Source organism: Felis catus, chromosome B2, assembly GCF_018350175.1.
Source record: "Felis catus isolate Fca126 chromosome B2, F.catus_Fca126_mat1.0, whole genome shotgun sequence".
NCBI lineage: Eukaryota > Metazoa > Chordata > Mammalia > Carnivora > Felidae > Felis > Felis catus.
Window position 1 is genome coordinate 37,842,860 of NC_058372.1, and position 12,061 is coordinate 37,854,920.

General features: G+C 42.4%; 1 protein-coding gene across 6 annotated transcripts in view; it reads right to left on the reverse strand.

The window, feature by feature from the left end:
- Positions 1 to 12,061, reverse strand: part of KIF6 (kinesin family member 6) — a 386,490-nt gene that overhangs the window by 193,737 nt on the left and 180,692 nt on the right. For 5 of the 6 annotated variants that reach the window (XM_019830554.3, XM_006931669.5, XM_045057492.1 and 2 more), the window contains one exon: positions 7,959 to 8,174. In XM_019830554.3, coding sequence (XP_019686113.1) covers positions 7,959 to 8,174 — 216 coding nt within the window. Of the gene's footprint in view, positions 1 to 4,676; positions 4,723 to 7,958; positions 8,175 to 12,061 lie in introns of those variants that run through there. The other variant, XM_045057493.1, reaches the window with a different exon arrangement.

The following is a 12,061-nucleotide window of genomic DNA, read 5'->3' on the forward strand; positions in this document are numbered from 1 at the left end:
ACTACCATAGGGCCCAGCAATTCTACTTCCAGGTATTGATCAAAAGAAAAGGAAAACACTAACTTGAAAAGCATCCCCATGTTCATTGCAGCATCATTTACAATGCCAACATATGGAAATTACCTTGTGTCCATTGATTATGAATGGATAAAGAAAATGTGATACTTTTATAGATATAGATGTAGACACAGATACATAGACATATAGATATAGATATAGATATAGATATAGATATAGATATAGATAATATTATTCAGTCATGAAAAAGAATTAAATCTTGCTACTTGTGATAATATGGATAGGCTTCAAGGGCATTATGCTAAATGACATAATTCAGACAGAGAAAGACAAATACTGTAGGATTGCTCTTATATGTGGGATCTAAAAAAAAAAAAAACCCATAGATACAGAGAATAGATTGATGGTTACCAGAGGTGGGGGGTTGGGGGTGACAAAAATAAAATTTAGGGTTAAAAAGAAGAATGAAGGACTTATTCCTCCAGCTGCTAAGAGTACATTAGCAGCAAGTCCTCAGTTATCAACCCTCTTTGGAATTTTCTCAGCTCAAGAAAACTGCCTCATTTAAAGCCACCCAGTGCCTGGGTTGCGCAGTCGGTTAAGCGTCCGACTTCAGCCAGGTCACGATCTCGCGGTCCGGGAGTTCGAGCCCCGCGTCAGGCTCTGGGCTGATGGCTCAGAGCCTGGAGCCTGTTTCCGATTCTGTGTCTCCCTCTCTCTCTGCCCCTCCCCCGTTCATGCTCTGTCTCTCTCTGTCCCAAAAATAAATAAACGTTGAAAAAAAAATTGTTTAAATAAATAAAGCCACCCCTCTTTCAGGGGCAGGCCTGTATCCAACAATCGTCATAAAGGTAGAAAGGCCCTGTTCTGTTGCCTCAACTTGGGACAACTCTGACAGGCCTGCTCAGCTTCAGAGCCCCTGAGGCCTCTGCCACGACTGCGTCACAGCTCAGTCTCTCCCTCTGCCAAGTCCTACACCCTTCCTCTCACTTCCACAACTGTTGGTTCCAAGGGCCCTCCTGAATAAACACCTGGCTGAGACTTTGCTTTCCAGGAAACCTAATCTACCCATATACGAGAGAATGAAACCTGAGCTCCAAATAATCAACTGAAAAATTAATTTTGAATGCAAAGTTTAATAAAATGAAAATTAATTACCTGTGTTCTGACACAATCTTCATATTTGGGATCCTTTAACCTAAAGCCAAAAGAAAGGGTTCCCACGCCCAGAACTATTGCTAACTTTCTGTCACATGTAAGTATATCACTTTGGGCAACTGGTTTTCCGTGATTGTTTGGTTAGTGTCCTCTACCAGACCTGAGTGCTGTGCCTTCTCCCAGCAAGTTTTGAAGGAGATTTGAGGATATCCCTCCTATTAGAAGAATCAATTTTCTTGAGCAGACAATATCCCATCTACTTTACGAACATAACAGAATAAAAATATAGCCTTTCACCCTGAACTTCAGGTGAAAAAAATAGCATTATTTCAGAATAAGATTCTTCCTACAACGAGGTAGGGAAATGAGGTTGTTGGCCATAATTTTACCTGTCTTGTCTCCGTGATTCTGGAACAATACCCATTCATGCTGCTGAAAATAAAGACATAAGCAAACAATACAACATAGGCAAACCTTTTATTCATTCAGGTTCATTCCACCTGGCTGTATCTTCTACCCTGTCCTCCTCACTGTCATCAGCAGTCTTCTGCTTTTGTCATTTTTCACTGAGTACTTGGGTACCAGGGTCATGGTCTTCCTTTATACATCTAACTCAGCAATTTTTAATGTCCATAGGCAATAGGACACTGCCTCTTTGATACCTCTAGTTTTTTGAATCCACCCCATATTCAGAATCTGTGCTCCCCTTCCTGACCATACTGTTTCCCCAAAGAATATGGAATTGGTGATTGACTAGGCTACAGTTTTGGTGGAATCCTCAAGTATCTAGGCCCCTTTGTTCAGCATTCTCATTATGCTAAAAGACAGCTCTAGCTACCTACTTAGCTCCCTGACTAGATTAAAAATTCCTGAGAAGCTCATAGATGATAACTTCTAAGATGGATGGATGGATGGATGGATGGATGGATGGATGGGTGGATGGATAGATGGATAGATAGATAGATAGATAGATAGATAGATAGATAGATAGAGGCACATGGGAGCTCATGGGTGTCTGCTGAATCCAACAAACGTCAGAAGTTGAGTCCCAGCCAGCGCCACACTGCCTTCCTTTAGAAAACACATTGGCTTCTACTTGTTTGTTCACTTCTTAGGTTTGAAGACCTTAGTGGTGGAATCATAAAGATTATCAGATAAAACAAATGGAAATGGGGGTAAGGCTTGATTTTAAACCTAAAGCAGAGTCTGTTGTCAACTTCTCTCTCTCCCCTTTCTCTTTTTTGAGCATCATTTATTCATTTCATCTAATCTATGGACCCTTCGAATAGGAGGGTTACAAAGATGCATTTCTCAGAGGTAGTGTTCGGAGTAGCCTCACTACTCTGCCCTGCGGAAGTGAGAATGGCCATGGAGCTACAGAGAAGGCAATGATCCATTTACTCACTGTCTCTTTAATTGAATTTATAGGGAAATGCAAGGATGAAAGCATGGTCAGTTCCATAAGAGAGGCTAAGATGGATCATGAGAGGTTTGAAAAGAGGTGAACATTTGTGCCTGAGGCTTACTACAAAGCAAGTTGGAGAGGATCTTAGGAAACCTAATCTCTATACTTTTTCTCTGGTTTTATGGGTGAGTTTTGCTCTATGGATTTCTCTTTGAGCTCTTCAACTTAATGGATGACTTGGGTATATTAAACCTTTGTAACCGTAGCTTTTGGTCCAGAGAGCAATCCTTTGAGCATGAGTAGAGCAAACTCAAGGAACAGACTCCAGGTTTGAAGCAGCATGCCAGAGAAGCACCGGCTGCCCTGTCCTCCTGTCGATGCCTGTACCTGCATTCTCAGTGCCAGAAGAACTGGGAAAACCAATAAGAGGGAGAAGAACCAGAGTTGTTTATGCCATGGAGAACTGCTGTAGGCTCCCTCTGTTATATCTCTTCATGCTCTTTGCCTCTTTGTTTCCATCACTCCGAACTCAGACTATTCTATTTCCTCAACCATTTACCATGTCTCCAGGCATCTCGTCTTCAAAACACTAAAGATTTTTTCCACAAATGCCTTCCCAGAGCACAACTATCACCATCCCCCCTCTGTTTTGTTGGTTCCCTGCAACCAGATGAAGAAAATTCCCCAGCTTGGTATTCAAGGGTTTTCGTAACATGGGTAAGAAATTAAATGTGAGAAATTAAAACAACATGAAAGCATATAAAGTTAAAAGGGGATGTTCCCATCTATTCCTCTACCCCCTCCCTCTGAAGCAGCCATCCCAACAACTTCCCACTCATTTTTCTAGCCTTGTTTCTTCGGACTTCCTGTACCTCTCCAGGGCCCTAGCTAAACAAGTACCCCTGCCAACTCTACATATTTTTACTTGCTTTCCTGTTCCCAAGCCTTTACTCATAATATTCTTTAAACCTGGAATGTAATAGAATGTTCTTCCCTCCATCTTTATCCAAAATCTACTGATCCTTTGAGACCTAACTTCTGTGTCACTTGTTTTGTAATGCTTTTCCCAATCTATTTGTAAAGGTCCCTGCCTTCTCCTTTGACTTCCCATGGTGTTTCTTCTAGCTCCTGCTATAGCACCTGTTATTTCATTCTCTGCTTTTTGGGTGCCAAGCCAGACTCCGCTATTTAAACGTGAGCTCCCAGAGGTAGAGACCATTTCTCAGTTTCCGCTGGTGCCCCCTATAACTTTGGACCTTCTGTGCACATAGTGGGGATTCAATAAATTCCCACTATGAGAATAGTGGAGTATGAGAAAAGAGCCTGGAGCCTCCAGGCTGTGGCTTTGGCTTTCAGTTCACCTTTTAAAATGCCGGTGACATCACCTGTGATGAGTGGGTTCTGTTAGCATCTCAGTGAAAGGATGTGGTGAGTCATCAGGGGCTTTTGGAACACTGGTTCCAGGTGACCCTCTGGAACACACAGTCAGAGCACGAAAAAAATAAACAACAACAAAAACAACAAACCCCCAAAACCAAACAAGAAAACCAAAGTATCAAACTCCTGCTATTTTAAAGAGAACCATATGACTCTTTTCAAAATGTGGGGCTGAACAATCCCTCTCATTACTTCAATGAAACCAAAACAGACATTTAACTTCCAAAAAAACAAGAAGCCCCAAAGCCCCTAACCTTCCTTCCTCTGCCTTGGCAGGCTGCTTGCACAATGACTGTGTAGGGCTCTCTAGTGAATCATGAGTTTGGTTTCATTTTCTCTTAGCTCAAGAAATTTGAAAGAAGTCATTTTCGGCATGAAGTGGGGGTGAAAGCAACAAGGGGGAAGGTCATCAGAGGGGAGACAATGGTCTCCGAGTGGAGGATGTCAAATCTACTTGCTTTCTGCATTAAAAGCAGTCCAAAGGATGGTTAATAGAAATTGACCATACCTACATAGGGCCGAAATCCTTCCGAAACCACATGCTTATTAATTTTTTGTACTTGGCTTGGTTTACACAAGTTCTTGTATAAAATAATGCAATAATAAAAGCCTAATCAGCTCCTAGGATCTTAAATATTATAACAAACTATCCCATTACCTGTTGCTGTGCAGCATGGATTCATCCACAGCAATTTTCATCCTATCTGTAGTTTTGCCAAAAAAATAAAATCAATCTCCCATCAGTCCCTCTTCCAAATGGTTAGATCATTATCAATCCATTTGTGAACCTACTCCTATTTAAAGTTATTGCTAGAGCTATATCCAATGACAGTTAAAACAACTCAAAAACTCTTTAAACTATAAGGCTTTTCTCCAAAACTCTTTTACCTCATTTGTACTTGGACTTTACAAACAATTTCCATTATTTTTCAGTGATTTTCTATTCAAGCAAACTTAATTCATTCTCCAAACAAAACTAGTCTGTCTTGATAGTAGTATCAAGGGAAGAGAAGGGTTACTGAAAAAGTTGACTATAATTATGAGTTAGGAGAGAGATTATGAGATGCTGTGGGGAAGAAGAATTATGAGAAGGGAGATGGTGTGGGCAAGAGAAAATAGAAACAGAAAAGGTCGGGCACACTGCGAGGGTGGGGCAGTGATATCTGAGGCCATTTCTGCACAGGCATAATGGTGTGTGTCTTTGGAGAAGGCCAGTGAACAGTCCATAAGCATGGAGTTCTAACATTCGTACTGACCATGACCTTCCATGTCAGCAGAGATGCCAAGCTCTGTTCTCTATAACCGACAATGCCAACTGTGTCACGGCCAGGGGGAGCACTGTTCCTTACCTCCATGAAGAGCCTCACAAGCCACCCACAGAGCTGGGGGCCATCTTCACCATTACCTGCTACCTCCATTAGTCACCAAGCCCTGCCTACTCTCCCTCCTAAATGCTTCTGATTCCCTCATCTCTCTCTCATTATTTCCATCCTCTGGCCTAGACTACTATACCATAATGGCCTTCTAATTAGTCATGCAATCTGTTCTGCACAGGATACTCAATCTGTCTTCCTAGCTTTTCAACTCCCCACATCCCAACCATCCTGACCTTTTCACTTTCCAAAATGCTCCTTTCCGCCACAAAGGCCCTGAAAGCTATTTAAATAATTCCTTTTGCCTGCGATATTCCTTCCAGCCACACTCCCACCCAATGCCCCCTGTTGGATCTTTCTGATCTTAACTTGAGGCAGGGTTCCCTGGTATGTGCGCCATCAGTAATACAGAGGTGCACTTTTATAATTGTTCAAAGCTCTCCTCTCTGCCAGTTTCTAAGTGCTCTGAGATCAGAGGTTGGGTTTGTCCTTGTATGTTCTTGTATAATATGGGGCTAAAACAAGAACCTATAGAATAAGGATTAGATGAGTTAATTCAAGCAGACAACTGTGAAGAGTACCTGACATATATATAGGGCTGTGTAAGCTATAGTCATAATAGTAATAATTGTCACAGTACCTAGAACAAAGTGTGTAGTCAATAAATATACGTTGAATGCATAAAGGAATGAATAAATTGATGGATGAACTAATGAAGTCACCAATGCAGAGGTCCTCCTTTTTTTTGAACCAGCTGTTACCAATAGCAGAGTATAGGAATGCTGTATGGAAAACATTCACAGAGAGGAATAACTGCTTTCTTTGCCTCCTGCCATTTACCATGATAAATGGTAAAAATAGCATTTTTGATTTCCTTTGATTTTTAATTTATTCTACTATGTTGTTAAATAAATACTCAAAGCAAGGAGATTTAGAATTAAGAGACAAGGGATATAATATCACAAAGTATATTTCCAGGCTTCTTGATCTTGTCTTTATTAAATAAAATGTGTCCTTCTTAATGAGTGCCATACTCTCATAATTAACAAGCTAAATCCTTTAGAAAACCATGCATATCAGGTCGCCCATCCCAACAAACATTTATACAGAGATTTTCTTGTGTTTTTTTTTTCTAATTTTTTTTTAATGTTTATTTTTTGAGAGAGAGACAGAGAGCACAAGCAGGGTATGAGCAGAGAGAGAGGGGGACACAGAATCCGAAATACACTCCAGGCTCTGAGCTGTCAGCACAGAGCCCAACGGGGGGCTCGAACTCACAAACTGAGATCATGACCTGAGCCGAAGTCATATGCTTGACTGACTGAGCCACCCAGGCACTCCTATAGAGAGATTTTCAAACTATATTGCCAAAAGGGGAAGCTTTTCACCCCTTTGTTCTGGTATGTTCCATGTTTCAGATTTCTCAATGTTTTCAAGAGAAAGACATCAATCACATAACGGGACATTGCACTCTACTGGTCTAATAGAAAGAGAAAATAGCACAAACCAGCCTGGGCCTCTAGCATGGTTCTGTAGTTGTAGAATTGACATACCAATCATGGGCACCTGGGTGGCTCAGTCGGTTAAGTGTCTGACTTCGGTTGAGGTCATGATCTCATGGTTTGTGGGTTTGAGCCTCGCATCGGGCTCTGTGCTGACAGTTTGGACTTGGAGCCTGCTTCGGAATCTGTGTCTCCCTCTGCCCATGCCCCACCGTCCACCCCCACCACTTGTGCTCTGTCTCTCTCTCTCTCAAAAATAAATAAACATTAAAAAATATTTTTAAAGAAAGCCTGACATACCAACCAAAAACTACAAGTTGGGAGAAGTGCCTCCTTGTCAATCCAACTGTGCGAAATCCTATCTGACAAAGTTTTGTTTGTTTATTGTCCATTAAGGCAGACTGTAATAATATTGTTAAATTATTTTGCTACAAAGAGCTTATTCAGATTTAGAAACAAATACTGTGTCATCACATTGGCAATGAAACATCTGTCCTTATTCTTTCCCTCCTGTGGAGGAAAGGTTGTGCTCCTTTCTCTAATGTTAACTTTTCTCCTGTTGCCTTGGACCCATCTATTTCTGCCTCTGAACTCTGTGATAATTCATACCTCGTATTTTAAGTTCAGTCATCAATTTTGGAAACTAGTATTTAATTTAAGAGTTGTGATAGTTATAAAAAATAATTCTAACAAATAAGTTGTCATTTCTTCACCTTTGCATATTTAAAACTAAAAAATGGTATGCTGAATTCCATTATGGAGAATGAGGAATGCCAGGATTGTTTTTTGTTTTTTGTTTCCCTTTTGAGGATAAACTTAACCTGGGAATTTTTGTTATTGCTGCTGAAGCTGCTGCTGGTACAACTTTAAAACCTCTAGAAATATTAGTGATAATAACAGCCATTGAATTACAATGATGAAGAACAGCATGATAAAATTATAACCGTTTCCATGTTTATTTTTCTGTAGACATATAATTTATGATAGCCTATGTTTTCTCATTTAAGCCTAGGTTCTCTGTATTTAACATAATATAATTTATATTTATAAATAAATATAACTGACCTGTTTTTCTGTGGAGCAAACTGGATCTGTACCCAAAAGTGTTGACGTCCTGGACCTGTGTGGGAGCTGAGGATGGCAAAGTCCTCAGACCTTCTGGGTTCCCAGGTGGAAAAGGTGAACTCTGTGAGTGTCCACATTCACTTCTATCCATGCCAGATGAGTGGAGAGCATCCTGAGCTTTCTTCTTTTCCTTCTTTAGCATATTGACCAGAATATCTGAAACTTGATTAAGGATTTAGTGACTCATGCTAAATTGCAATGATCAAAACACTGTTTCTGGGACACCTGGGTGGCTCAGTCGGTTAAGCATCTGACTTTGCCTCAGGTCGTGATCTCACCACTTGTGGGTCTGAACCCTATGTAGGGGTTCTGTGCTGACAACTCAGAGCCTGGAAACGACTTCGGATTTTGTGTCTCCCTCTCTCTCTCTGCCCCTCCCCCTCTCACCCTCTGTCTCTTTCTCTCTCTCTCTCTCAAATATAAATAAACACTAAAAGAAACCACTAATGTCTCAATTGAGGTTAATGTTCCAAATAATATTTGCTATTTTTCACATGGTAAAGAGACCACTAAAGGAAGACTTCAACTTCCTGAAGTCATTTATCCAGTTACAGACAGTTTAGGAAGCTAGTCAATATGGCATCATTATATGAAAAATTAGCAATCCCAAGGTGTTTAAAATATAAAGACTTAAAATTTTTATGAAAGGGTTTATAAGAAATGAACACTTAGTAGGAGCAGGCAGTGGAGCTATGCATGTATCTGTGAGTAAGTAAGACCTGAATCCAGGAAACTGCTCAGGAGGCAGCAGGAGCAAAGAGGGAGAACACCAGAGTCCGCCCAGCTGGCAGACCAGCCAAATCAGTTCTTGTGGCCAGAGCACCCCCACATTCAACACATGTTTGCATAGCATAGATTCAAATGAGACTTGAAGTCACGTAAAAAAATCCCTAAATCTTGGTCCCAAATGCAACTGAAAAGAGATGAATTCTTATTACAGATACATTACTTTAAAATGCCCCTCTTGCAGGCCATTTCAATATACTAGGTGCACTGATGATAACATCACTGCATTCCACCCCACTTTGCTGTTCTTTCGGGCTCAAGATGCTGAGAACTCTGAAGAATCTCGGCCACCATTTGAGAACCTCAGGTGGCTTCACTAAAATAGGAGTGAGGAAATATGGATGTGGTGGGGAGAGAAGACTGCTGCTCAGACGCCTGCTCAGACTCCATTTTCCTCCTCAGCTTTGACTCCAACTTCTTGGGAGATTTCTGGAAGTGCAATCACTTTTTCTCTCACAGTCCTTGATATGGCTTCTTCTTTGCCTCAAAAAACCATGTCCTTACCAGAGGTGGTATCTGGGCCTTGTCCTAGCAGAGAAGAACAGGGATCTGCCCACATCTTCCACTCCTTCTCATATGGAATTGATTACCAAGAGCATCAGGGGCTTCCACTGGTTCACACGCTGCAGTGGCAACATCCAGTCACTCACTCATTCAATGGTATTCAGTGGAGTTGTACTATGTGCCAAGCACTGTTGTAGGCACAGGGATGAACAATGAAAGGGTATATTGGCTTCTTGCTCTCACAAAGCAGATGTCCTACTGGGGAAAGACAGATTTCATGCACATGAACCAAACATTAGAGAATGAAAGGGCTGGATAACTAATTTTAAAAAGGTGGCTCAGTTGGTTAAGCGACCAACTCTTGATTTCAGCTCAGGTCACGACCTCATGGTTTGTGGGATGGAGCCCCTGCATTGGGCTCCGGGCTGACAGTGTGCAGCCTGCTTGGGATTCTCTCTCCCTCTCTCTCTGCCCCTCCTCCACTCGTGCTTGCTCTCTCTCTCTCAAAATAAATAAACATTAAAAAAAATAACAGGTCAAGAATGACTGAGTGGCTACTCTACATTGGGTGCTCACAAAGGACTTCTCTAATGACATTTAGGCTGAGATCTGAATGACAGGAAGCAGTGGCTGGAGGAAGAGTATCTCAGCAGAGTTACTGGCTAGTGCTAAACCCTAAGGAGAAGGGCCTTGGCAGTTTTACCACCCAATGGACATTTGGCCGTGTCTGGAAGCAATGTTGGTTGTCATACTGCAGTGGGGGGCAGGTGCTGTTTCCGAAGCCTAGTGGGTAGAGGCCAGAGAGGCTTCTAAACATCCTACAATGCACAAAGCAGCCCCCACAACAGGGAATTTATACAGCCCAAAGTTTCCATAGTGCCAAGGACGAGAAACTTGGTGTTAGAACAACAAGAAGGACACTACGACCAAAGCCTAACATATTTGGGATAGAGACATAGTACGTGAAATCAGGGGCTTGGCAGACACACAATCACGTAGGGCCCTGTGATCCAGAGTAAGGAGTTGAGGTTCATTCTAAGTATAGCAGGCCCTGGCAGAATTTAAGCAGAGACAGACAGTGTTCTGAGGTACATTTCATAAAGATCAGAGTACGGATTTATCTTCTTGGCTGCCTTCCTTCTTCCCCACCTTTCCTTTGTCTTCTTCCCCTGCCCATTCCGTTGAACTTGGGCCTTAGTTGTGCGAGGTACTAAATGACATGCTGTTTGTTACATGTTTAGTGAAGGGCAGCCTGAACTTTATTCATACTGATAATGTCACTGAAATGACACCATTTTCTCTCCCTTTCCAAGAAGAATGTTCAGTGTCATTCACTGTCATTTTGGTTGCATTACTGTCTTTTGCTGAGCTCAAGTATTACCACCTGTTTTTCCTACAGACCAGGTCTTTCTCATTCCTCCTGTCAGTCTTCACCTTGGTGGTTCTACAGACAGGATATGAAAATATCCTCCAACCTGGCTATGAGAAGCTTTGAAATTTCAGCAGCCTTTCTTGGTCATTAGCCGTTTGATAAGTATAAGCTTTGTGATGAGTAAATCTGAGCTGCTGTTTTTCCTTCTGAATTTGCCCACCGTGTACAGAGTCCCACCTCCCACCATGTAACACCACAGTGCTCAAAGCACCTGCTAGTCACTCACCTTACCCGCTTTGGCCACCACTGTGAGGTTGGCAGGACAGGCTTCACGGTCCTACTACTGAGGGGTAGGAAAGAGTTTTGCTGAATAGCTGTAGAGCGAATGCATGAAGAGACAGGATGTCAATCCAGGTGTGAACTTCAGGTTCACCGATCTTTTCACCATGACTCCTACATGCCAACACTCTGACTATGAGTCTCACAAGGAGGAGACCCTGCTCAGGTTGTTCTTGGTCAACAAAGACCGAGGGCAGCCCCACACGAGCAGTGGTACCTGGATTTGGCAGTCAGTCAGGGAGATGAGGTAAGTCTCTCTGTCACTCTCTTGTCTAAGTAAACATACATGTGTAAGCCCAGACTGTTCCCTGGCTGTCCCTGGCTCACCCCTCCTATGGGCACACACATTCAGAAGCCCAGAGGGGGATTAAGAATTGATCGGGAGTGTTTAGCGGGAGCAGATCCCAAAGACAATCAAAGCTAGGAAAAGAAGCAGAGCTCAGACTGGGACTGGGGCTGAGGCTGAGCCCTGGGCTGGGAGCATCCCTGGAGATGGACAGGGTAAGAGGGAAGAAAAGGAATGCAGGGTGAGACTGTGGGCAGCACTCACAGACAAGGCCTCGTGTAGCAGAGTAATACATGGCTGACCCTACTGCTGCTAGCTGGCTGATAAAGGAGCTAAAACTCACTTGGATCAGGCATACGGGGTCTGCTAATACTCGGCTCAAAGTAGAGACTGAGGTCAATCAGGCAGTGTGCCTACCTTGTATGTGGTCTGCTTTTACCTCTTTATTAGTGGATGTCCTTCATGTATGTTCTTTTCACGCATTTTTCACATTGACTGAAGCTAAAAGACCCGTTGGTGCTTTTTAAAAACGAACAAACAAAAACACCTGTCTGTAAGAACTGACCAAAATAACTTCTTATGCATGTTTCAAGTCTGCAAATGTACCGACAATGTCAAATCTTGTACGAGAAGCTTGAAAGATAAGACAAGAAACAATACCAAAGAAATGCTGCGGAGACCTGAGGTCTAACCCACCCAACAGGGGCTCTTCAGAGGTAACCACCCACCCAGTCCCACTGGAGGCAGCTCCCTGCT